Here is a 26,046-nt window from a genome sequence, read left to right as displayed (position 1 = left end):
CAGATTATAATTATTCCTCATTATTTTGCACATTTGTCATATCTTTGGGTCTTGTCCAGGGAACCTTTGTGCTAGGCCACGTATAAACACAGACAAGCACGCTTCCTCTTGCTGAGAATTTTTCCATTTGATCATTTGAGCCATGGATTTGCTTTTGTTATTGATACCAGCAGGAACTCTGGAGTGCTCTGCTGGCTTTTCCAGTGGCTCTAAAATCCAGAGACATGAATCCCTGCAGTGTCCTGCTGATCTGGGGCTCAGGCAGTCGACGGTCTCTTTGTTCCTTCCTCAGCTAAGGACCGACCTTGCAGATTCACCCTGCCGGCACCCTGGCTCTCTTCCATTTTGACAGCTGCCTGGGGACATTCGCAGTGTGAGAGGCCTCCATGTTCAGAAACTCACCTGAGGTGGACTCTCTGGCTGAGTTTGCTGTGGTAGCCTTTCTTCTTTCATGAAGCTATAACACTCCAGTCCGTGTCTGATAAGGTGCATTAGAAAGTAGATCTGCAAAAGGCACTTTTAAGAGTGTCTTTTTATGGCAGCTGAATGCTCTGCCTTGCCTGTAGGCACGAGGATTCACCGGGATGAAGGATACACAGACCCCAGATGTAACCCTTTTTAGCTTGCTTTTTCCTTCAGAAAATTGAGGTAAAAGGAATTACAGAAGAAGCCATGCAAGAAAATTAAATGCTGCTATCATGAGGCTATCGCTAGGTTCCACTGACAGCTTTATGTATTTCTGCTGCTGTTACTCTGCCCCAGCACATTACACATGATCTTTGTCTCATGGGTTGCAAAAGGCATTTCTGTGACATCCAGCGTTCATCACGTCTGCATCATACCACGTGCAATCAAAGGCTACGTGTAACGAGAAGCTGGGCAAGGAATTTGGACTCTGAAAGCCAGGATTATGTTTGTACCTTCAGAGAGATTTGTGCTGTGTTCATGGACAAGCCATTTCATTTCTTCATTTATGAAGTGGATGTAGCTACGGGTGACGTATGCCAGTGACTTGGCTGATATTTTCAGAACAATAAGGTGCTTCACCGACCTGTACCATGTCAGGAGGAAGAAAAGAGAAACAAGTAGGTGCGTTATTGTTAGTGCACAGTAGGAGGTCAGTTTATTGTGAGTTACATTGCCTAAGTGTTCAGAGGAAGTTGTTCAGACATTAGAAAATTATTTTGAAAAGGGATACTATTAAAATGGATCCTTCCTTATCTGTTGTTTGAGACGTTCGAAGTGGCAAACAGGCAGGTTGAGGGACGGAGGCTAGACAGGAGGAGACAAGACATGCTTTTAATATTCAGTTAGAATGTAAGCTGAAGTGACCACAGAGATGACCATTGTATCATGGTAAACTGAGGCTAAATCTTACACCTTTAGAGGAAATAATAGAAGGATTTTGCTGACAAGGTGATACTGCTTCTTCAACTTCATTCACTTTTTGTCTTTTACTAAGTTGTTATAAACCAGCTGATCTAGAAGAAACCGTGTGAAGGCAGGCACCACTTCTCCAGGCACCTGTGCACATGTGCACACCCTCCCACACCCTAGCTCAGGTCCAGACACCTGGAGCATCTACATTCTCAGCTTAAACATAGCAGAATGTAAGCAGCAGACTGAACATTGTCTTTGGAAGCATAGCTGTTTCTATGGCTTTCATGAAGGACCATTCCCCTCCCTTGGCCCTAGCCAAAAAGGAGCACTCCAGGCATCTTACAGTCTTTTTTAGAAGCTGAAGGTGTCGGTGGAGCAGCACTCCAGTTCTCTGTGTGGTCCCAGCACCAGGACTGCTCAGCAGCAGCAGGCTCTGTGTATCTGTTTCCTTCACCAGAGTTCGTCCACATGGTGATTCAGTTAATCATTACACAGCTCCGTCTTTGCTAGGAGCCTGCGGATAGAAGGCACTGTGTGTGCCCCGCAGGGTGGCAGGGGAGCGGGGGGTGCCACTGGGATTCTTAAACAAGAATGGAAGTAAACTAAGTAAAAACAATCGGATGAGTAAAGGTGATGTATTTCTGCTGTGTGCATGCCCGCTTTTAAAATTTCACTATATACACATGCATTTTAAGTATAGAAAACTTTCGGAATTCAATCTCTCACATTATCAATTCCTGTTTTCAGTCACAGCCTCTCACTAGATGCTTCACTGAGGTTTTGTTCAGACCTACTAAGCCCTGGTGTAGCACCAAGCACGGACTGAGCACCCCCCAGCCTCCTGCACCTTCACAAGCCCCACTTGTCTCAGCTGTGGTCTGGTATCAGAAATGACACAGCCCACCCTGCTTGCTGGACCATGTTTATCGTCTTTTCTGGCAAATGTTCATTTTCAGTTGGGCAGTGCAGAATAGGGTTTTTGGTCAGGTTGTTAAAATTAAAACTTCTTTCCAGTAGGGTAATTTGGTATATGAAGTTTTTGATGAGTGGGAATAAATCATGGCGGAGTACTCACACAAACACCAGCCCACCGAGAGATCACAGATAAAATATGTCATGCTCCCGTTGCATGGATCTGAAAGTGGTGAAGAAAAAAATCAGTTAGAGGCCATGCAGAGTATTAAATAAGGATACACAATGTCGTAGCAGTTGTGGGTCATTTCTAAATATAAGGTAGCGGGACCTTTATGTGGAAAATCCTCCTGCCTGTGTGCAGCTTTGTGTGTTAGCTGCTTGTCTGTGTACACAGAATGCATCTGTGTGTCTGCATCTGTGTTTCTGTTGAGTTTGCTGACAGTTCTTCTTTGCCTACAGTAGTGAGCAGAGTCAGGCATTGCTCTTTATGTTTTTTACACTCTATTTCTTTGAATTTGTTTTAAAATTTCCACTCAGACATTTCAATAAGGAATAGCAAATTGTTCTATAAAACAAACATGACAGAAAAAAATTATTAATTATACACAGGTAAAAGATGTTTTTTCAAAGAGAAGGTAAATAGAGTTTTTTGACAATACCTGTGTGACCAAGAAGGTTAAATTCCGCTTTCAAAATTGACATGATTAGCAGGCATGGTGGTGTTGGGTTGACAGTTGGACTTGATGATCTTAGAGGTCTTTTCCAACCTTTATGATTCTATGATTCTATGATATTTGGGACGTTTTTCCAGTTGAGTGCCAATGGAAAGACATTGAGGCATTTCTGAAGATGTGATCCAGACTCTTGAGCTGTCTCTTCTGCGATGGAAATTCTCTTTATGATTTTGGTGGTGGATTGCAGAGGTGTTGCAAGTAAAGCTGTGTTTCCTTCATAAACTTACATTGTCCTGACATGTTTTGTTTGCATTTTTTTAAAAGGCTGGGATGCCATCATGGATTGGAAAGATGTCTTATCAGGAGGAGAGAAACAAAGGATGGGCATGGCTCGGATGTTTTACCATAAGTAAGTATTTTGATTTGTTTTTTAAGTAGCATCTGAAAAATGAGGAAGAGGTCTGAAGGTTTGCTGTAATAGTTTGAGCAGTAGTAGACTATAATCTCCATGCAATATGCGACACTGCCAAATGGTTGCATAGGACCGCAGACCTGTGTTTATTCATACAAGCTCTGCTTTTAGTGTGGGCAATGCTTCTTACTTCAGCTTTGCTTTTGGCAACATGGCATTGCATTTTCCGGATGTCCTTTCTTTAATATCTCAGGCACAAACATCTCCCCTGCATCTGTCTGTAAATGTTGCAGAGGTCTAATGGACTTTTGTAGAGGCTGTGGGAGTTTGAAAGTCAAGCTCCAAAACTTTTTGGAGACTGCAAGTACTGCAAAAGCAGCTCAGTCCACACATAACAGTGAACAGAAACTTCCTGAGTTGGTTGTAGTTATGGTATGACTTGATGACAGGACAGAGTAGTACTAGGTCAAACCAGAACACAGAAGTTAGGTCACTGGGAACTCACATGAACCAGGAAATAAACCCTATTTTTCCTGGAAGCTGGGTCTGCACCTGCATAATGCGTGGGAACTTCATGTTGTTGGTAGCCAGCTTCCAGCTGTAGATGAGAGACAGCGGTCTGGCAAAAATCTCTCCCTCCTTTCTGTTGTTCTTTCAATTAAACATCATACATGGGAATGCTGTCCAAAACATAGAAGAGTAATGTTCTTTATCTGCTTTTGAAAGGCCGAAATACGCATTGCTGGATGAATGTACAAGTGCTGTAAGCATTGATGTTGAAGGAAAGATATTCCAAGCTGCAAAAGCTGCTGGGATATCGCTGCTTTCTATAACACACAGACCTTCTCTTTGGTAAGTATGTTCAGGGATTTATCATGGTCCTTGCTTTTAGCTTTCTGACAGGCAGTGGATTGGTCTTTATTCTTTCTACTAGGGCAATTGTTTAATCAATATCTACTGCACTTTCTATGGTGACTTGTCTACAGTAATAGCAATGTAAGTGCATTGAAGATTGATTTTTTTCCATTCTTTAACACGTATTTATTCCTCCCTCTTATTTTTTTAAGATGCATTTCAGTTATTAACTATTAATAGCAACATGCAGGTATCTAAGAGGCAATTTATTAGTCCACTATACCACAGCCACAACAGATATCACCAGATTATTCTGTAAAGGTGACAAGATACATGAGCTGTCCTGGGCAAGTTCACCAGTGCAGGGAGAAGATGGGAAACATGGCAAGAGTTAAACTACTCTTTGTTCTTCCATAGGAATAATACATCTGCTGTTTTAACTTCAGTTGTGTCCTCTATCTGCAGGGTTTGTGAGCTTTCAAAATTTGATTGCCTATTTGAAAAAGAAATATTGGAATTCTGAGAAACATCATTCTAATGAGGGACTACTAAGTATGGAAGAGTCCCTCAAAGGAAATAAATGTAGCTACTGAATGCATAAAATGACCAAATACTTTAAAGGGCAAAATGAGATCAAGGTGTAAGCTGACATTAGCAGAGACTATTTGTTCTGAACTCCTTGATCTCTGCTATCAGATTGTTTGCTTTTTTTAAAATGATGACAAAAAATCCATTACCAGTCTGTTGCCACAAAGGAAAGAAATTGTATTGGTGTCTGCTTCTCTGAAAAAGAATGGTTTCCCCAGCATTCCTTGTCTCTCTGTGGAGACAGTGACAGTGGAAATGGCTTTGCTGGATCACAACCTATATGTTAAGAAAAAAATGGATATTCTTATAGGAAAACAATGTCACATAAACATTTCTTTTTAAAAGAATTTAAACTGCATTAAAAAGAAAAGTAGTATTTACATTTTTTTAAGTTTGGCATTATTTTAAAGCGACTGCTCAAGAAAAGAGGTATTTGAGATCATCTCACCTACAAATAATGATGATGCAAAGGGAAGTTCTGCAAAAGAACTTGTGAGAAAGACCTGTTGAGCTCAGTTTCCTACAAACATTTCTTGTTTCCTAGTACTAGTGCCAATCAGCAAGGTGTGGGACTGTTCTTGTAACCTCCACAGTATTACTGGAATTATCAGAAATCTGGTGATTTCTGGGGTTCTGGAGAACGGAAGTGCTGGTTATTCAGAAATAAGTATCAAATGCCTTTAACTTAGGTGTGCTTCTGCAGGGACTGTACTGCATAAACAAAGAATGGGTTCATGTGCTGTTTTCTCCTCCTCGAGTTTATACCAGGAAATATTTGCTCTTTTAATCAAATATTGGCTACTTTCCTAGACCACAAACGCTTGGCATCTCAATCAGCTATCTTAGCTTCCTGATTTTTTTTGGTTTTGGTATGGGAAAAATACAGGGATAGGTTAAGCATTTGGTGTCACAAAGAATAACATGCAAGTGATGAATATAAGCCTGGAGTTGAAACTTCTGAGTCCCATGTTACAAATTATGGAGTTTATTAAACTGTCACATTCTGTGGATGGGATTTATAATCACTGTTTTATGGCGAGTGTCATCTGCTATAATTTATAGTGATAAATTACACAGTCATACCCGCAGTTCTGAGGGAACTCACTGCTCTTCCTCTTGCACCTCCTGGTAAATGTCTTGTCAGGTCTTGACAAACTCCACATGTACACCTTTGAATATTTTCAGTGCACACACCCTGAAACTCACTGAAAGATCTGTGACTCCTACACAGACTTTTTTATTTTGGCCTCTTGAAAGCTGAACTGTGTTTTAGGAGTGGAGGTTTCTTTAGACAACCTTAAAAGATAGAGACGAACAAACTGGGGTGTAAGTTGAACAAGCCTTAGTTTTATCGGTAGCATCAGGTGCGCCGTGCCTGCCTGAATGCATTTTCTGCTATGGAGGTAAAACATCTCTCAGGAAGCAAGGTGAATAAAATAAACTGGGACTAGCATTCCCGGGGGAGAAAAGAGCCTGCTCTGCTGCTCCTCTTAAGGCTCCTGGAGAAAGAGGAGCCTGGTGGAGTTGCAGTGGAGGCAACTGCAGCCACAGACAGTGTTTCTAAGAGGGCGGCAGAAAGAGGGAGGCCACCTCCTTGGCCAGGGCAGCAGACCGTGGTGGGGACCCTCCACAGCCCGGCCGCGGGCTCCCGCCAGCGTCGCTGCCGGAGATGGGCTGCTCGAGGCAGTGGCCGGCCCCGCTGCGAGCCCACGCTGGTGTGGGTAGCTTACAGCTGGGACCTCGTCGCTGAATTTCACTAGAGGTGGTGATGGCCTGGGGAGGTCCTGGTGACAGGCTTGGAAGTACCCAAACCCCTTACGAAAGAGTGTTCTGGGATTGTGAGTCACTGAAAAAAAGTCTCGCCCGGTGATCCGTAACTGGATGACTCTCAACTTCAGGCTTCCAAATTTGGGTGCGAAAACGAACCCTCTGTTCCCCGAGCCGTTACTAATGTTTTAATTTCTGCTGCAGGAAGTACCACACTCACTTGCTGCAGTTTGACGGACAAGGCGGCTGGCGTTTCGAGCAGCTGGACACCGCTATCCGTTTATCATTGAGTGAGGAAAAACAGAGACTGGAATCCCAACTTGCAGGAATTCCTAAAATGCAGCAGAGACTGAATGAACTGTGTAAAATCTTGGGAGAAGACTCAGTGCTTAAAACAATGGACAAAGAGGAATAAATAATTTATGTTTTATGTTTTTAAAAGTATTTTTTTAGTTATAAGCATTACAAATTCAGCCATTATCCTTTGCATGCATTGTGATAGAGGCTTAGAGCATAGAGAAACACAGCCAGCAAAAATTAATGCTCTGAATGCTATGTAAGACTTTAAAGTTTTAGTATTAAGGAAGAAAGTGGTTGAACTGTAAAAAAAAATAAGCAAGTGCAAAGAGTAAAAGATTAGTCGTTGCAGCTTATGTTAATTCCTAGTGAAAGCCTGATTCACTGCAAAAAAACTTAGGTTTTGTAAGTGAGTTTTTGCCTGAGACTTGGCCTGCAGAATGTGCTCTTGTACCAGGTCGCTGTGTGCGTATGATATGCCTGCTGCGCAGAGCAAACCTGGCATGAAACTCAGGCATGGAGCACGGCAGAGGCAGCATCTGGGTGAGTATGCGGATGCATGCAAAAATCTCATTTGGGTATAAGAAACATTCTTTCAGCCCATGTAAAACCAAACCCCAGTTCTACTACTGAATTGCACACACACCTCTACCTGCATTTCCATGGGAAATAACGTAGCAGGCTGAGCAGAAGACAGCTTTCCGAGCAACCCACTGCCCTCGCGACAGAGAAGCCGGGAGAGAGCTGAATATGTAATATACTTGTGCTGTCCTTTCTGCCATTGTATGTAGCTTCAGAGGCTCTTTGCCCTTCATGATGCATCAATTCTTTTGGGCGATTATTTATGTCCCCTGTTCAGTAACCTCTGCAGGGGAGAGTGGAGCCCAGGGCCTGCATCAAGTGACTCGGTTTTTGCTTCAAGTCGTTCATCTGCTCCACGGGTCCGCTCCAGCCGGCGTCCATCTCTGACCCGGTTCCTCCGCTGGCAAAATCACAATATAGACACTGGTTTGTTCTGTGAGATGCTTCGTGATAGGAAGTACTGTAGGAGAGGAACATGGTGGTTTCTCACAATACACTGTATTCTCAGGCATGGCTATCCTGCCAGTTAAAATGCTCAGCGCTTATAAAGGTCTCTGAAAAGTTAGAGCATTCTGTAACCACTAATTAATATGCCTGCCATATTTTGGTAGACTGGCTGAGCACTGCCCTCCCAATGAGCAAAGGCACCAGTTAATGGCTTTGCTTTCCCCTGCGCTCACTGGTTGTCCCCTCTGCTTTTCAGTTCAGTAGGAGCCTGCTCCCCAGTCAGTCAGAAGGTGCTTGACACAGAAACCCCTAGGACAGGGCTGGCCTGAGTGCTTTGCCAGAGACCAGACCCAGTGAATTAGAAAGTTTGGCGTAGATTTAAGAGCTCCTGATCTGCTATCTGACTGCAAGTGCACTGCAAATGGGCGGCTCGGGAGTGAAGATCAGGAGGGGTGAGAGGCTTTGCAGACGGGTAAACGAGCCTTAGCCGAGGTACAGCAATCCTGAAGTTTGTTGGTTCTTTTTTCCCTAGAAGAAGTGTGGTTCCTTAGACGATTTCTGTCTGGTGTGCTTAGTCTGAGGAGGGCCAATGCGTACGCTGTTGGGAACTGTTAAGAGAGGACAAATATTTTGGGGGTATCTCCTGAACTGGGAATGTTTGAGCACCCTGAAGTTCATATCAACTATTTTCTTCTTCTGATTGTTTCAAGAACGAGGGGAAGGTGAATTAACCCCATCTGCCAAATCCCAGTCCAGTGCACTAGCCATTAGCCCGTCTTCCTTCTTGCTGTGGGCTCGTCTTCTGCTCTTACAGATCCTCTGTGGCACTTGCACCAGAAAATGGAAGAAGTCTGCTCCCTGTCCTGCTCCTCCTCTGGAGTCTGTGGCTTGAATGTAGCCCTGTACTTGTCCTGGTGACAACAGCTTGTTCCTCTCATTAGTTTCCTCTGTCCAGTCCCCTGGGACATCTCACTGACACAGAAAGGAATGCTCTTGGGAATCTTTGAAAGGCATGAGAAATCAAGGTTCAGGATAATAAGGTGTTGTGTTGTAAAGTGCAGGCTGGAGGTCGCTGCTGCGGCAGGTGACGTGCACACATTTTAATTTGCAAGTGTCTCTGCTTGTCCCTCTCCCTGAAGGCTAACTCTTCTCCTTCTCATCTTCAAAGAAAAATTCAGAACTGCTGGGGAAAAAAGAAATCAGCCAAGAATCTATTCTTGGTGAACATAAATGAAATGACTGATGATTTTAAAGGCTTGTGCATTTCTGAGTTATGTTTCTCTACGATGGTGACGAGTCAGGCACGCACTGTATGCACGCCCATGTCCCAGCTGCAGTGTGTCCTTCTGCTACCACAAAACAGCCCCAAAGCCACCTTTCCACAAGCCTCTCCCAAGGCAGGAGCTGAGGTGGAGGAAGGGGCGTCAGTGTCCCCTGGACCTCCGTTAAGCCCTTTGCCATGTGGCTGGGAGCTAAACCAGGGTAGTCCAGTCCCTGAATGAGGAGGGCACAGAAAAGTGCTGAACAGTTGGCCCAGCTGGGCACAGCTCCAGCTCCCTGCACGCTCCCAGCCTCCTACCAAGGCTCTGCCATGGTGCTTGGCTTGTTGGGCGCTGTTAGGGGCAGGTGCAACGCCTGAAGTCTGCCGCACCGCCTCGCAGAGATCGAAGCTGGCCATCCCTCATGGCACAGCAAACACGTCTTCTGAGGAAACCGTGTTTGGAAGAAGGAAGCTTTTTTTGCTGTTTTTTAAATGAGATTCTGCATAGCATATACGAAAGATATGTAAGTTACTGATGAAATCTGAATGAAAACTGAAAGCACACCAGAATCAATGTAATAGTATTTTCCTTGAAGTTTGGTATATATCTCTTGGATCCAGAGAAACACTTACCCATTCCCCTTCAGTAACATGGTGTAAAATACCCTAGCATCTCACTCGGCTATTTACGTTCTTATAGGCATGACAAGAACGTCAGAGGCTGAGATGAGAAGCGTTTCTCTGAACATGAGCCTTCTGAGTAGTACTGAGCCAGGTTTAGAAGGATTTGCTGTACCAGTGGCTCATTCTTTTTAAAGCTATTTTTGTGGCTGAAAAGAAGCTGCCCTGGAGATTTTCTGTGTGAACTTTCTGAGTTTTTCCAAGGGCTAATTGACGGTTCTGGAGAGTTTTACCTCTGGTGTAACGCAGAGCAGAAGCCAGCGAGCTCCCTTTGTGCTGCTCAGACCTGGCTGGGAAAGCAGGAGCAGAGGTGACACTCCCGCTCAGGGAGTGGCTCAGGGAGACACTGTTCTGGAGCCGAGGCACGGGGAGCACAATGTTCATTCCCCTTCTGGCATCCAGGAGCTGTGACTCCCCGGGAGGCCGGGGAAGTGGCTTTTTGGCCTTCCTTCTGCCTGCTGTGTCTAGCTGGAGCCAGCCAGATCCAGCTTGTCATGTCACAGCGTCTGCGCATTTGGGGCTGGACACCGCAGAGCCTCCAGTGAGCACCCTCTCATCCCCCAGCACTCAGGGCAGCCTGGACAGGCCTGAGTCTGCATCCTAGAGGAGTACTGGTGCTGAGCAAAATTTTTACCAGTCTCAAGCATGGAGACAATAAAAATATGAAGTATCCACATCCACTCGTTCAGATAGTGTTGGGATTTTTTGCAAGAATCTCCAGAACGGGAGAAAACATTTTTTGTGCTTGGGATTTCATTTTTTTAACCTAGGAGGAGTTTGTTTTTCCACTTAGTTTTGGGACCAGACCAATTCCTGGTTTTGATTTGGAAGCCCTCCTTCTGCAGGCATAGAAAACCCCACGCGTGTTTTAAAGAAATTTTTTGAAACCAGTAGGATTTGTGTTTGAGTGAGGAATGAAGGACTGGGTATTGAATGGGATATTTTAGGGAATATTGCAATAAAAATTACGTCCTAAAGCAAATGACTACATCTACAGTCCCCTCAATATGTCTGAACGATGATAATGCATGTCAAAGTCAAGCTTATGAGCCTGTGATCAGAGATTTCAATTGTATGGAGAATGAAATCCCCCTACTGAGCTGTTCATGAAGCTTGAGAACTGACCTGCTAATCGAATGTGTCTTTGTTTTGTTTATGTTTGGTATTAATGCCTTTTAAGAGCAGACGATTTATAAAGCAATAAATTATGCTTTACAGTTGTAATTTATTCCAGCCTCAAATAAAACATGTTTCATTTCCTTTGAGTTCCCAGTGTTCGTTGTGAATCATTCACAGAGCAGCCAGGACCTGCCTGCGTGTGCTCCGGGAGCCCCTTCCCACCCCGCGTTCCTGTGGCAGGGCAGGCAAGCTTGGGGTGGACGTTGCATGTTTGCAGGTCGAAACAAGCATTTCGCTCCTCGATCGGGCTGGCGTCACAGGCTGCTGGCAGGTTTCTCATGTCGCGTGCCCATCTGCTGCTGTGTGGACCTGGTCTGTGACAAAGGTGGGAAGAGCAGCCACTGCTCGCCGGTGGGTTCTGCTGGGCACCGAGCAACGTGCCAGAGGACGCTGAGCTGAGAGCTGCAAGGTTGCACGTGAGTGTCACTTTCTTCAGGAAGACGTGCTTTGGTGCCTGCTCTCTGGAGAGCATTCCTGCTTCCTGACGGGGCCACCAGCGGGCTGGCGCCGTGTGTGCGCTGCGAAGTGCCGGCGCCCTGAGCCTCTGCCTGAGGGTTAAGCATTCCTGGAGGAAACGGGACAGCAAGGCTCGTACCACAGGGGCAAAAGAGACTTGGGAAATATTCAGAGCAGAGGTGTTCAAAGGCTTCTCACAGGTGAAATTTTCTGGTAAGTGGGGAATGTCTGGAAGAACTCCTTACTCTGTATGGCCTTATTTCTGATTATGGCTCATTCTGCAGCACCTGCTTTGCATTTTTTAAATTAGTGTCTTTAACCTCATGTGAGTGAGACCATCTATGAGAGGAGAACAGTGACCTATTAAAAATACTGCACCCACCCAGTGCAAGTTTGATGTGTATGACCAACCTGGTTTTAAACAGGTAATTAAAACAGGGAGGAAGAGATTGTGATGGTGGCTGATGTGGGGCTGAGGAGCCAGCTGGGTCCTGGGGCTGAGCCCCCAGTGAGAAACCAGGCTGGGATGAGGTCTGGGAAAAACCAGTCCGAGGGAGCCCATGGGAGGAGCCAGGTTTTGGAAAAATGGAATGATGAAACCCGTCTTGGACATAAATCAATTATGCAATAGCAAGTCACTTTTCTTCTGTTGTCGTCAAACATATAGAGACAAACTGGCCCTGACACACCATTTGTAGGATAACACAACAGGAGAAACAAAAATGTTCACTTATCAATCAATTTTAGCATGAGAATTGTCACAGAAGTTATTTAGATTGAAATGTCTTTGAAAGAGAATTTGTATTTGTTGTGTTTTAGAGCTGCATTTCAAATAGAGCAGGTTCATAATGACTTTCATAAAGTTTTGGGTCTTTGGGAAGTAGAAATTATTCTCCCCATAAATGATAATAAAGATATTGAAGCAAACCCAACCTATTTAATATTTAAAGGAACCAAAAAAATTGCACTCAGTAATTCTAACATTCTTGTCCTCTGTATCTCAGTTAAAATGTTCTTCCACTCAATTGTAGCCAACAGGAAAGATGGGGAAAATCTTTTCAGCAAGGCTTGTTGCGATAGGACAAGGAGCAATGGCTTTAAACTAAGGGAGGGTAGATTTAGACTGGATATAAGGAATAAATTTTTTACCAGGAGGGTGGTGAAACACTGGAACGGGTTGCCCAGAGAGGTAGTGGAGGGCCCATCCCCGGAAACATTCAAGGCCAGGTTGGACGGGACTCTGAGCAACCTGGTCCAGTTGAAGATGTCTCTGCTCACTGCAGAGGTGTTGGACTAGATGACCTCTAGAGGTCTCTCCCAACCCAAAGCATGCTGTGATTCTATGATTCTAATGCAAGGTACTAAAGTGCAACAACTATTGGTGAGAAAGCTGGACTTTGCTTGATGTATGCTCACAATAACAGGACATTCTCGCACTGAGCAAACACATCCCAGTATCAGTTTATACCTGCGTTGCCAGGGTGGTTTAAAAGTTATACAGCTCATACTCATGAAAAACAAATAATCCCCTTTTAATGCTAGCAAGTCATCATCTGAAGCACACAGCTCCCTTTCATAATGTCCTTTGGAGCATTTCTGGGTAAGCCATAAACATAATCAATTCTTAAATAATGACATGCCCTGTCTGAGCTCTGCTAGTCAATCAAAAATCCCTTCATAACCAATATGAAATGGCAGCCATGAAAGCAAAATTATGAAAACCTCCGTTTCCTTGTAGTGCAAAATTAGCAGAGAAAGAGGTGCTGTTGCCGTCTCTTGCTGGTCTATTTTTATACCGTAATCATGTTACAGAGAATTCAACCCCCGTCTAATCACTGATCTTCCCTCATGCATGTGCCATATGGCTCATTGCTGAGCATCGGAGGATGAGGACTCTGGTGATTAGACTCTTCTTGCTTACATTATTATGGGGGAAAAAAAGAGTGGTTAATGCATTTCATGCCAAGATGAAAGCGGAGGCAAGGTATGCCAGCCTGGGAGAACGCCTGTGCTGCCTGTGTGAGAACTTACTTCCAGGGACTTCCGCAGGGAGGTTCAATTCCTCTTTCAAGCTGTGGGCTGAAAAATGCTTCTGTCTGAGAGAGGTTTTAGTTAACAGCCAGGAAAAAAAATCCTGGTGGCATCATCAGTTTTAAAGGTATTAAAAAAGGACTGTTTCTTAAAAATGAGCCTGCTAGATGTTCCCTTCACCAATCCGATGTGGCTTTGTGAAATCTCCCATGCCCCACTCACCCTGCTCCAAGGCTGGGCTGCTCGGCGAGGATGGAGCCATGCTGGTGGGGGCTGCGTGCCCCGGGTCCCCCAGACAGCACTGAAGTACCTGCTTATCCACCCTGCTGAGTGTCCCCAGGACACCAGCATGGGCTCCAACCTCTCCAAACCTCTGCCCCTCCAACCAAGCATTGTTTCCTGAAAAATAACCTTCTCACTCTCTTGGTTTTAACTCCGGTTCTGCATGCCACAGTTCCCAGTGGAGGCTGGCATTCCCAGGGACACCATATAGACAAACTGGATCACATGGGCGAAAGCATGCTCTTGCCTAGGACATGGTCCAGGGGTGTATCATCAAATACCTGCCTGGCCTGCCTTGAAGTGTAAGGCCAAGTTCAAAGTCTTTGGGTTTATTTTGTTAAAGCCATGCTTGAAGATGTGTACACAAGTACAGCCTGGTGGAAAACGGCTCAAGAGCAGCCCTGAGGAGAAAGACTTGGGGGTACTGGCGGATGAGAAGCTCAACATGAGCCTGCAATGTGCACTTGCAGCCCGGAAAGCCAACTGTATCCTGGGCTGCATCAGGAGAAGTGTGGCCAGCAGGTCGAGGGAGGGGATTCTGCCCCTTTACTGTGCTCTCGTGAGACCCCACCTGGAGTATTGCATCCAGCTCTGGAGCCCCCAACATAAGAAGGACATGGATGTGTTGGAGAGGGTCCAGAGGAGGGCCACGAAGATGATCAAAGGGCTGGAGTACCTCTACTACGAGGACAGGCTGAGAGAGTTGGGGCTGTTCAGCCTGGAGAAGAGAAGGCTCCGGGGCGACCTTAAAGCAGCCTCGCAGTAGCTGAAGGGGCCCACAGGAAGGATGATGAGGGACTTTTTACAAGGATGTGTAGTGATAGGACAAGGGGAAACGGCTCTAAACTAAAAGAGGGCAGGTTTATGTTAGATATTAGGAAGAAATTTTTTGCCATGAGGGTGGTGAAACACTGGAACAGGTTGCCCAGAGAAGCTGTGGCTGCCCCCTCCCTGGCAGTGTTCAAGGCCAGGTTGGATGGAGCTCTGAGCAACCTGGTCTAGTGGAAGGTGTCCCTGCTCATGGCAGGGGGGTTGGAACCAGATGATCTTTAAGGTCCCTTCCAACCCAAACCATTCTATGATTCTATGATTCTATGATTCTGGGATTCTATGATTCTATTTACTTTGCTAATTCAGAGCCTTATGCTGCTGCAAAAATCATAGATGAGATGCAGAAGTTGGAAGTAGAAAATTCAGGCTTGAATGAAGCCAGGACAGGTTTTACTTCTGATGGGTGCTGGGGTGCTTCAGCAGAAAGTGCCTGTTTGGCACAGGGCGTTGTTCGATGATGTCTATGGCTGGTGCTACGCAGTGCCAAAACAGCCCCTCTAGCCCCAACAGCTGTTTGTGTGTCTGGGAGGGAAGGACTGGAGACCTGGAGCCACAAAGGACGGGTCTCTCCAGCTCTTCTCCTGCATTTGTAGGTGGGCAAGTACGGGCAGACCCAAGCTGCCCTACCCCGGCACCCGGGAAAGCGTGTTTAGCCACACTGCCCACCTTGATAAAGCACTTTTTCACGCAGGAGCTGCCCTGCATTGCCCATGGCCGGGCTGAACCTGACGCCGGGCTGCACGAAACACAGCACTGGGCAGCCTCTGGATCAGAGCAGGCTGCTGCCGTGCCCGCCTGGAGCATGGGCAGAAGACCTCTGCTGTCCGCATCCACCTGCCCAAACAGGTCAGATGGCCGTAATCTGGGTTTGTGCTCTAATCCCGTCTGACTGTCACAATCTTTTCAAGCTTTTTTGGATTTCTTGAGGGTGGAGGCCAAAGAAGAACAGCTGCACGCTCTCCTGAAGAATGAGGCATGTGTGGGCAGAAACTATTTGCTTTGTGGCACTTGAAGCTGAGTCCTCATCCACAGCGGGCTCGGGTCGGGGCAAGAACACAGCTCTGCTGCATGCCGTCGAGACCTGACGGTCAAAGAGTTTCACTACAAACACACTTCATCGGCACACAGGAATACTTAAGAGCTGGGAGAGCTCTTCATCACCTGTGTCTTGCTTCATTTACCTTCATCGGTTTCTCCTGCAGTTGGCTGAGCACCAGATTCCAGCACAAATACACAAGTTTTGTGCAGTCTCACAGGCTCAGAGCTCCTGCTCCACGTGTAGTGCTAAGCCTCAGGAATCCTGCTTGGAAAGTGCTGCTAAAGCTCCGGTCCAGTGGGCTGCTGGCAGGAAAGAAAGGGGACCCCGGGCTGAACACCACATCAAGCAGCAGAGCCAAATTTACTGCCAGTGAAACACAGCGCTTGTCAGGGAAACTAAACACAGCACATGTTTGGTCCGTGAAGCTTGGAGTCACCGGGCACCTCCAACTGTTCTTAAAAGGTTTCCTTAATGATGCTGATTAGATTATTAGAGAGAAACTCACAAGCACCCGCGTGACTGCTGAGCTTGCAGACTCATTGCCAAGGTTTGCTCCCGAGCCAGGCTTGCTCCCTTCACAGAACAGCTGGAGTAATTTTATTGGCAAGATTACTGATAGTGAGTGCATTCTGGTGATGACGTATGCAACTCCTTTTGCCAGTAGCAGTCTAAGAAATTGCCATTACTTTCAGGCACAACACATATAATAGCGACTGCATTTATGGCCCTTAACGTGATGAAGGCACTTATGGGTTTGTTTTGTACGAAAATGACTTCAGGGTGCACAGTGGCTCTTGGGAATGACTGACTATGCAACACACCATGGAATATATAGCTGATGAGAGTCAAAGTTATTCACAGATCCTAAATTCCTTCCTAAATTCTTTTCCTCATTGTTTGCATGCTGCGTTAATTAATTGGAGCAGATCTGCCTCCTGATCAGCGCTGCTGTGGGCAGGGCTCGGTAACCACAGCACTTCCCAGGAGTTTCACGACTGTCTCTGCCAGGCTGATATTTTCCTAGCTGAATACTTGTCTGCCACACTTTGGAAGCCTTCAGTGAAGATGACGTAAGCTTTGCAGGTGTAGATGAAAGCCAAGCTGAATTTGGCCTTTAGTTATGCCTTGTTGTGTAGGACTGACATGACTGATAAGCCGACGGCGAAAATGAAACACATCTAAATTTCCTTCCAGTCGACTCCAGCACTCAGACCCGTGCTGTCTGCCTGTACAGAAACCAGCTGTAGGAGGCTGGGAAGTGCTCTCCCGTTGCCTAGGGCGTAGCTTTGATCAAACAACCTCAGCCTGCTTCTCACAAAGCTTCCTTCGTTCACCTGATATGGGATTCTGCCTGAGATAATGAATCATGATGCATTTAAAAGAAATTAAAGGATTCACGTCAAACTCTGCCTCTAATCCAAGGCAGCACCTTGATGGTCAGTCCCGCACGCAGTGTGGCAGGGCAGCAGCAATCCTGGGCATTGGCTCGTGGGCTGAGCACCGCAAATGTAGGTCACTGCCATCTGAGGGGCAGAATCAATACTTCAGGGTGCATTGCTCCCTCTAGCTTACAAGTTTAAGTGAAGGGGTAGGAGAGCTAAAATTAATTTTTAAACAACCTGACTGGAGGGCAAAAATCATCTTAATTAAATCTCACTCATTCCTCCTCTGATCCAGCAGGCAGATGGTGCTTCCCTCCTGCACTTTGAAGAGGTTCAGCCAGAGAGGCTTCCAGAGCAGGCAGATCTGAGGCTGTCAGATCTCACCCCAGACAGGTTTCCACTGCAGGGATCACCAGCACTGCCTGTCTGTCCATGGACCGGAGAATTTGAAGATGACAGACAGCATTAGAGGGACATGCTCCCGACTCTACCCTTTCGTGGTGAATTAAGGGGGTTGAGTGAGCAACCTGGTCTAGTGAAAGAGGTCCCTGCTCATGGCAGGGGGGTGGAACCAGATGATCTTTAAGGTCCCTTCCAACCCAAACCATTCTACGATTCTATGGATCTTTTGGAAAATCTTAAGGTTTTTTCCCCTTGTGTTCGTGCTGCTTTTTCTTCACCAAGTTTTGCACATAATTGCTTACACCCTGGCCTGGCTTTTGGGAGAGGAGGTGCTGAGGAAGGTCCCCAGGACTGGAGGCTGCCACACAGCGCTGGCAGTACCTAGCTGGCACACACACCCACGGCACCGCTCTGCATTTGGCTTTTTGCCTGTGGTTCACATTTTCAGGCTTTACTCTCTGGCTGTGAAGTTAGAAACAGGTTGCTTTCATGTATTCTATTTCTTGAAAGGGCTGTGGCCTTCTCCTCTTTACTTACCTTCACAGAACTGGAATTGGGAAAAAAAATCCCCCTGTTAGGAGATTTGTAATAAAAAAAGTGAGAACTGGCTTTCCTGAGATAACAGCTTAGTCCTCGAAGTCCCTTTCAGCTTAAATGTTTGTTCTGCGTTGCAAACACAGCAGCCAGCCTGGCTTCCCCAAGCACCACGTCCCCCTGGCCCCGGCGCAGGAGCGGGGCAGAGGCCAGCAGCGATAGCGGGGTGTCCTTCTGCAGGGCTTCTGGGCGAGGAAACCTCACCAGTGCACCCTGCCTCTCTGCTAGAGCCGCCTGCCGTGGCCGAAATGTGTGGGAAAGGAGGAACCCATCACGCTGGTGAGGCAAGGCTGAAGGCTGAGAGGCTGAAAGGGCAGCTGCATGTCAGAGGAGAGGAAAGTGAGTGGTGGGGCAAGGGAAAGGGAAAGCTGGGGTGGGGGGAAGCCAGGGGATGCTTCCTCTCTGCAGGCAGCAGCAGCTTTCTTTTGAAGACCGGGAGCAGCGCATCTTTGAAGTTTGTTTCATGCGGAGTACACAAGAGCTCTGGGGGTGTTCACATAGCAGAGATGCCTGGCGGTAGTTTCAAGGGTTGTGCAAGGGCTGCCATGAAGCCAACCAGGAATGAGCCCAAGGAGCCGCTCCCCAGCTGGCACAGAGAGGTGGGACTGCCAGCCGGGGACTCGCTCCCTAACCAGCTGCAATGGTGAGGTGGAGCAGCTGGAAAACCACTCCTCCCACTGCGGAGAGACCTCATTCCCACCCCAAAAGAGTGCCCACAGCTAGGGGAGCTGCTGCCCACCTCTAGCAAATCGTTAGAACCAGGCTAACTTCAAGCCCTGGACTGTGGGATGTTAGCCAGCATTGTGTGGGCCAAAGATAGTTTAAATGCTGCTTTTTCAACCCATTTGCAGAGCATTTTTACGCCCCTGGTCCTTATGGGACACTGGATGCTGTCAGGTAGCTCTGGCCACATCCAACCATGACCCCAGGAATGCCTTTCTGGCATGCTATGGTTTCCCTACTCGAACACCAGCACTTCCAGCATCCTCCTGTCACGCTAGAAGACACTTGTCCCAAGCCACCCACCTCTGTCTGGTGATAAGCATGCTGAGCATGTGGGGCACAAGGATAGACTGCAAAGGCCACCTAATGCTTTGTGTGTGACATGTGCTGGCACAAGAGCCCACAGTGGCCAGCTCCCCATTGCCCTGAGGAGAACAGGAGAATAGCCAAACTGGGTGGCTGTTGTGTGGGTCAGACACAATGCACTGTGTGAAGGTTGTTGGTGGATCGTCAGCCAGCTTGCACAGACGTGAAATTACTCCTTATTTCCACTGTAATCAAGATTTTTGAGAGCAGTTGTTATGCCTCATGTGGATGCAGCACCACTCGGCATTGCCAGCGCTGAGTTCCACCCATGTACATCTTTAGGTACGTATGTCCCCTGAATGTTCTAAATGCGATCGCCAGACCAGAATGTTCCTGAGCTGCTGGTCGCTGCAGCCTGGGAAATATGTGGACAAGGTTCTATGGTGTTTGTGCCTTTCTGGCAAGGCATGCAACACATCTTGCGTAAATAAACGTGGAAAATCTGTTTTCTGCGGACCGCTGCTGCACGTGCCGCAGCCAGCTGGACCTGCGAGTTACTGAACGTGATGAAAGATTTCCCTGCCTGTTCTTACCGAGAGGTATTTCGGTGCCATTTTCCTGGCGACTCAAAACCTGTTTCTTCATGCTTCAAAACTAGGTGTTACGTGCTGGGGACGACTTTCAAAATCTGTTTCCAATGACAGAGTTCAAACATTTCTTACATGAGGAAGAATGGAGCAAGGTTTCATGTTTCCTAACGCCACACCTCAAGCAGCTTTGCTTAAAAATAGTGATATTTTTTGCAGAACAACAAATACTGGATTGTATCTTTGTGTTTCTGGTCTCCAAGCGTTTAGGATACCACTAATTTAAATTTTCCTATTTTCTCTGCGGATAGGAGTGCCGGATACTTTCTAATTAATCCTGAAGGATTTTACTCTTGCATAATTATGGGTGTACAGGATCTTGGGCTTTATGGAAAACATCAAATCTTTGAAATTCTTGATAAAATTACAAGAACAGGCAAAACTGACTTTTTATAAGATAAAAAAATCTTTTGTCTTTATCTATGTCATCTAACAAAACAAAACAAAATGATTTTTTTTTCTTTCATCAGTATACCTTTGAACAGAGTTGAGCCTGGAAAATTTCAGTCCTCCTCAATAAGATTTCATGAGATATTATTAGCAACTAAAAAGAGGTTTGTATCATAGTGCATAAATCAGAATGTGCCACCCAAAAATCAATTTATGAAATATGCTGTGCAACAGAAGACAGCTCAGCACACAGCAAATGACTGAAACACAGGTTAAGGTTCAGATTCATATGAAAGAACATGATTCACAGGTTGAAAGAAATACTCTAAGTAGTAGTTCAATTAGAAAATGTATGGGAGGACCTGTATAATTAAGGATGCTTAACTGAGTGTTCTACAGAAATATGTATATATAGTCATGCTAAAGAGTTCATGGTGAATAGTGGTGAATATTAAGATGTACTAGTATGTAGCTGGACTCTGGGTCTAAAGGCCTTAGGCACAACTCATTGATGATTCCTAATTCTGGGCTTAGAGAGAAAACAGCACTCCTCACTCCATTGCCTCCTAACTTCAGGCTTAGAGAGAAAACAGCACAAAGGCTTTCATGACAAATCCTGCCTCCCTAATGAAATGGCTGCCCACACCGCTGCCTGGCCAAGGCAAGGCAAGAACTGCCTCCTAAGATAAAAGCAGTACTATGTCGATTCCTTTGGCTTTTGCTCAACTTCAGACCAAACATTCTGTGGATCTTGAGAGGGCTGGCCAGGTGAAAGAGCTGCTGCACTGAATTTGACAAAAGCTTGAGCAGTGTAGCTTAATTTGAAAGACAGTTCAGAAGCTGCATGGACAGGTACCTGTGGTGACAATTATATAAAAATTTGCCCGTGGGTGTGGTTTCCTATAATCCCAGTTATTCACTATGTGGCTTGGACTTTGGTATGTGAAGGGTTTATTTATCATTTTTAGTTGTCACTTTGCATGGCAAAGTACAGGCCACTAGCACCACTCAACTGCTTGTACAACCAAGGAGCACCTCATACAAGGACACAGAAAGATCTTGGTCTCTTCTGAACGTCGCTGGGGGTTTTGCTGTGATGGTATCTAGTGGCAGGGAGTGTCACAGTTCAGCTGGACATGTTCCCTGTTTCCAAGCCTGGGTGTACATCATGCACATCAGTTCGAACAAAAAGGAAAGCGAGGAAGGACTTTGTCCCACGATTTATCAAGCAGTAAAATGTGGTCACTGTTTTGCCAGGTGAATAGGCTAATTCAGAGCAGAAAAACTGACTTAAGGTCTTCAATCTGGAAACCTTAACTCCAGTAGTGACAGATATGGGAGTTGAAATCAGCCTGGAAATCCTCTGTATACAGCCCTGGGGCTTCTTCATGTCCTGCCCCCATCTACCACCCGAGCTAACTGCTGCATGGGTAGCAGGTCGGATTTACTGCGCTTTGCTTTGTCAGCAAAGAGCACAAATAGTAACTGTAACAAGTTCTCAGACAATTTCTAAATCATTGTTGTATCAACCCAACTGGGAAATTAGACTGAGCAGGTGTAATGCAGAAATAAGTAAACAGGAAGTATCAACCTATATACCCTATATATTTTAGTCCTGTGCCTATAATGATAGTCAGTTAGCTCTTATTTTGGCTTGAGCAACAGCGCTGATTTCCAATCAGGTGAGCTCACTCTCCCAGCATACTCTGCTACTGAGCATTTCGGTCAAGGAATTGCTCTTCACTTTAGCTTTTAATAGCATCATCATATTAAAATCACCTTGCGGGTTGAAGCCTTCAGGACGCCTTCATGAAAGACTTCTGTAACAGCATAATCTAAGGGCTAAACTGAAATACAGTGGTGGATCAAAATCTGCAAGATAGGTACTTTTCCCCGCCCAAACATGAAAAGAAGGATTTATTAGACGTCTGCTAAAAATGATTCACAGTGACTATCTGTATCTGCATTAATATCGTCCTAATTTGTGAGCTTTAATGTTTCCATGTTTCCTATAAGGAGGGGCTATGGTTCGTTAATCCAAGAGCTACGGAGTGCACTATCAGGGTTGCACGAGGTACCGTATGTCACTTTTTAAAGCTTGAAACCAAGACGGTTTTCTGCACAGGCCTCTCAGCCCGTGGGTTTGGAAGCCGTGCTTGGGAAACAGCACTTCTCAAGCCATTGCTTAAGCCAATGAGAACCAGCTTGTTCAAGGTGTGCCTTATACACACCCTGTTCTGCTAGATAATTCATGGTAATTATATGCTCCCTGAAAACACAGAGCAAAACCATAACTAGAAACAAATAGGCAGTCTGGGAAAAGAAATTCTTTGGTCTGTAGCAGTTTTAAAATAGATGCCTTTTGTTTGCTCCTGCAAAAACTGCGGTTAAAGCACAGCTGGACTCCTGCTCCTTGCCTGCAACTAGCCTCACCCCTGATCAACTTTCCTGAGGGTGGGCATGGTGTCAGGGTCTGGGAAAAGAATGAGGTGCCCTGGGGAACCCTAGCCCTCCCTAACTGGCATTAACACAACTGTATCTTTTAAGAGGTGGGGGTTTGCTTCCCTAGACCCTGACAACGTCTCTGGTTTGACGCGTGGAGGTCGAACAGCTGCGAGGCAGAGCTGAGCGAGCCTCGCCCTCCCCCTGCGCCGGTGTGAAGGGAGCCCAGCACCGCTCAGTTCGAAGGGAAGGGTAGGGTTGGTGACTTCTGCTTCCTTTCAAAGCAAAAAGCCAAGGCGCCAGACTGGGGAGAGCAGAGCAGCAGGCCCTTGGTGCCTGCAGGGATCTTCCCTGCTTCTGGGTGCCGTGAATGTGTGGCTGCACACTCTCCTCCTTGCATGAGGCCGTAAACGTGACCTGTATGCAGCTGCCAGGGTCTCTTATTGCTCCTGGTTTAGTCATCGTGAAGTATAAATTCGCTTTGAATTGCTAGGTTTAGTTTTATTTCTCAGGAGTTTGTTTGTTTCCTGAGGAGAAAAATCATGGACTCGTAACTCTCCCAGTTAGGAGTCCACAGGCTACTTAATTTAGTATAGTTGCAATACCACATTTTAACAATTAGTCTCTACTAATTAATTAATTACACTGTCACTAGTGTATCTATGAATAGATGTTAAATTCAATTGCGGAGTGCGATGACAGAATTAAACCCACGTGCAAGGAGATAACACTCACTACAGACTCTCCCACGCTCCCCACAGTTGTTACTACAGAAAAGATGCAAACACAGAGCCAGCCTTTCCCAAAGTATTATGTATCATGACATCATTTTGAAATTATGCCCCTTAAAGAGCCCTGACGACACCCACTGGTGACCCACGTCAATCAGCGCAGCCTCAGCCACGGAGGTCGGTGTTTCGTGGACAGGCTGGGGCAGGATTTTGTCTCCAGTGGTAGTCCTGCCACGTCCCGGGAAGAGGTGAGCACTAGCTGTCCCCAGACCGCAGCCTTTGCAGCTGCGCTGGTAACGGTCTGCACCCCTGTAGCTTTAGGGGGAATTAGAACCCTGCAGCCGTGTAGCCTTCAAAATGTTAATGTGCACCAACCACATACCACACATAGGCGCCATGGTTATCGTACAAGTACCCACACCCTGTACCACCCTTACGCTGTGACCTGTGCGTGTATTCACATATATGTACTCATACAGCCAAATTCTGCTGTCTTTTCTTGATAAAGGGCATAAATGTGTAAGAATAAATCAAGATCCTACTCACTAAAAAAAACCAAACCAACAAAACATTCCTATAAAGAAGAACATCCAAAACAAGCCATCTGATATTTTAGAAAGGAAAATAACATTCCAGGTAAGAAATGGTCATAAGTGGATGGCAGTGGTTGAAACAGTGAAACTATAGGTACAATATGACAGAAACAGCTACAGGTATTCCAGGGCATGTCTTTTCAATTGAAGCACGCACTTGCTGAAGACTGTCTGCTAGGGTGAAAATGCAGAAGGATTATAAAGGACAGAAATAAAAAGCTCTATGGACTAAGCTATGTTTTGCAAATCAGAGGGAGCAGAAGGAATTTGAATACTGAGTTTCCTCATCTTCCAGTGCAAATGAATGGTGCAATGCTGACACATTTCAAGTGGAGAAGAAAGAATTTGATGTAATTCTATTAAACATAGAAGGGAAATTTAATCTAGCCATGGTAACATGGTGTCACTGAAGATCACTTAGGAAACTCACAAATGTAAATGGAGTAAGATATTTAAATAATATTTTACTATAGACATTTTATGCAAATTAACCCACATAACCAATGCTACATGTATCTTCAAGTCTGGAGCTATTTAAATAATACACAATGATAGCTGATGCAGAATCATTCTAAGTTGATTTACCTGTTTCTTCGCTTCTTTTGAAATGTTAATTGCATTGTGACAGAAAACTTGATGCTGTGAGACAAAGTAGAAGGGTTTCAAGACCAAAAATATGAACACTAACGTTATATGGATTCATGATCAGAAGAAAACAAAGCCAACAGTAGTGGATTTTAACTATAAATGCTGAAAAAAAATTACGGTTACACATGGTCTATCTTTAATGACGGCAACTCTCATGGAAAATAATGTTTTCTTTGAAGACCTCCCTCCTAAAAAAAAATCAAAAAAGCAAAAAAACACCAGGAAAACAAACAAAAATTTGTACAGGTTTCATATTTGTAAGAAAAGCTAGAAAAATTGATGTGCCTGCAGAATCAGAAGGTAAATACAATGTATCCCCTGATTTTAAATGTGCAAGTATTTGGAGTTCGGTCTTCTGGTGTCTTAAGCCTGTCCTGTAAGTGTTAATTAATTTTCAGACCGGTGAAAGCAGTGAAGCTTATCCGTGAAGCACATAACTCCACTGGGTGAGTAAGGATAGTAGAATCTGGCCTGAATGAATCAGACAAATAACCATAATTTTGTTAACTAGATGCCTAAGGCATTACCTTTGTGTGCACAAAACTCGGAGAGATGTTGCGCTCTAGATGAACCAGCTACTCTTAGTAGGAGCTGGGGTGCTCTTTGCTACTAAGGATTAATTCCTCGGTGGCTGGATGAGCTGTGGGAGAACAGTAAAATCAAGACATGGAGAAGACAGCGTATGGAGACACTTCAGCATCAACGAATAGCATTTAGCACTAGGTGGTGCTCTTTTCTCTACTAAATTACGATTCAATAGCTGTGAGAGGAATAGGCTTTTTTGTGACACTATGCCACATTTGTTACAGTAGAACTTCACTTAAAGAACAGAAAACTCATAAGCAAAAATGTAAAGCAAACCAGAGTGCTTTTCTCTGTTGATTAGTCATCACCTGTCAGCCCAGAAATATGTATCAGGTCATGCAGTCGATTTCTGTGAGTGCTCACTGCCGTTGCTCCTGGTCGTTTTTCCACAGTGCTGTTTGCAGAGTCCCAGTGGTGAGGGATTTCTTACTTCCCTATAGAGATTCTGTTGGATCTGTACATAGTTCACTGTCATGAAATTTATTCCCGAGATCTTCTGTGTTCCCTTTATGTTTGTGTTCTTCTTCTCAACCACGGTATGTGTCCTACCCTAAGTCATTCTTCGTTCTTTCCCTCCATATATTTCTGCTCTTCAGTTATGTGCTCTGCGGCTGTTATTTAGTTAGAGATACATATATACATAATGAGTTGTTTTAAGTCTTTTCCCTTGTATATCAGTCTATCAGTCATTACAGGTCTTCCTCCTTCCTGTTATTTTTCTACAAACAGCCTCAAATTTGTCGGTGCTTTTTATTAGCAGAGACTCGTGAGAATCTTTGCTGAGTTCTATGTTTTCCACGAAAAGCCAGACAATGAGATAACAACTTTAACAGTTATGAAAAGATCTAGAAGGCTCTCCTAATACAGAATGACTCAGGGATAACAAGTGGTAAATGAAATTCAGAGCAAAAAGATAGAGGAGAAAA

The 26,046-nt window shown here is 45.3% G+C and overlaps 1 protein-coding gene across 2 annotated transcripts in view; it reads left to right on the top strand.

The window, feature by feature from the left end:
- Nucleotides 1-11,124, top strand: part of ABCD2 (ATP binding cassette subfamily D member 2) — a 47,918-nt gene extending 36,794 nt beyond the window's left edge. For both annotated transcript variants that reach the window (XM_075428208.1, XM_009933769.2), the window contains exons 8-10: nt 3,294-3,378; nt 4,108-4,233; nt 6,796-11,124. In XM_075428208.1, coding sequence (XP_075284323.1) covers nt 3,294-3,378; nt 4,108-4,233; nt 6,796-7,006 — 422 coding nt within the window. In that variant the 3' untranslated portion in view covers nt 7,007-11,124. The remainder of the gene's footprint in view (nt 1-3,293; nt 3,379-4,107; nt 4,234-6,795) is intronic.
- Nucleotides 11,125-26,046: the final 14,922 nt, after the last annotated feature.

The sequence above is a fragment of the Opisthocomus hoazin genome, chromosome 8, assembly GCF_030867145.1.
Source record: "Opisthocomus hoazin isolate bOpiHoa1 chromosome 8, bOpiHoa1.hap1, whole genome shotgun sequence".
Classification (NCBI taxonomy): Eukaryota; Metazoa; Chordata; class Aves; order Opisthocomiformes; family Opisthocomidae; genus Opisthocomus; species Opisthocomus hoazin.
Note: the sequence above shows the minus strand (reverse complement) of the source record. Positions and strands in the feature narration are given on the sequence as shown.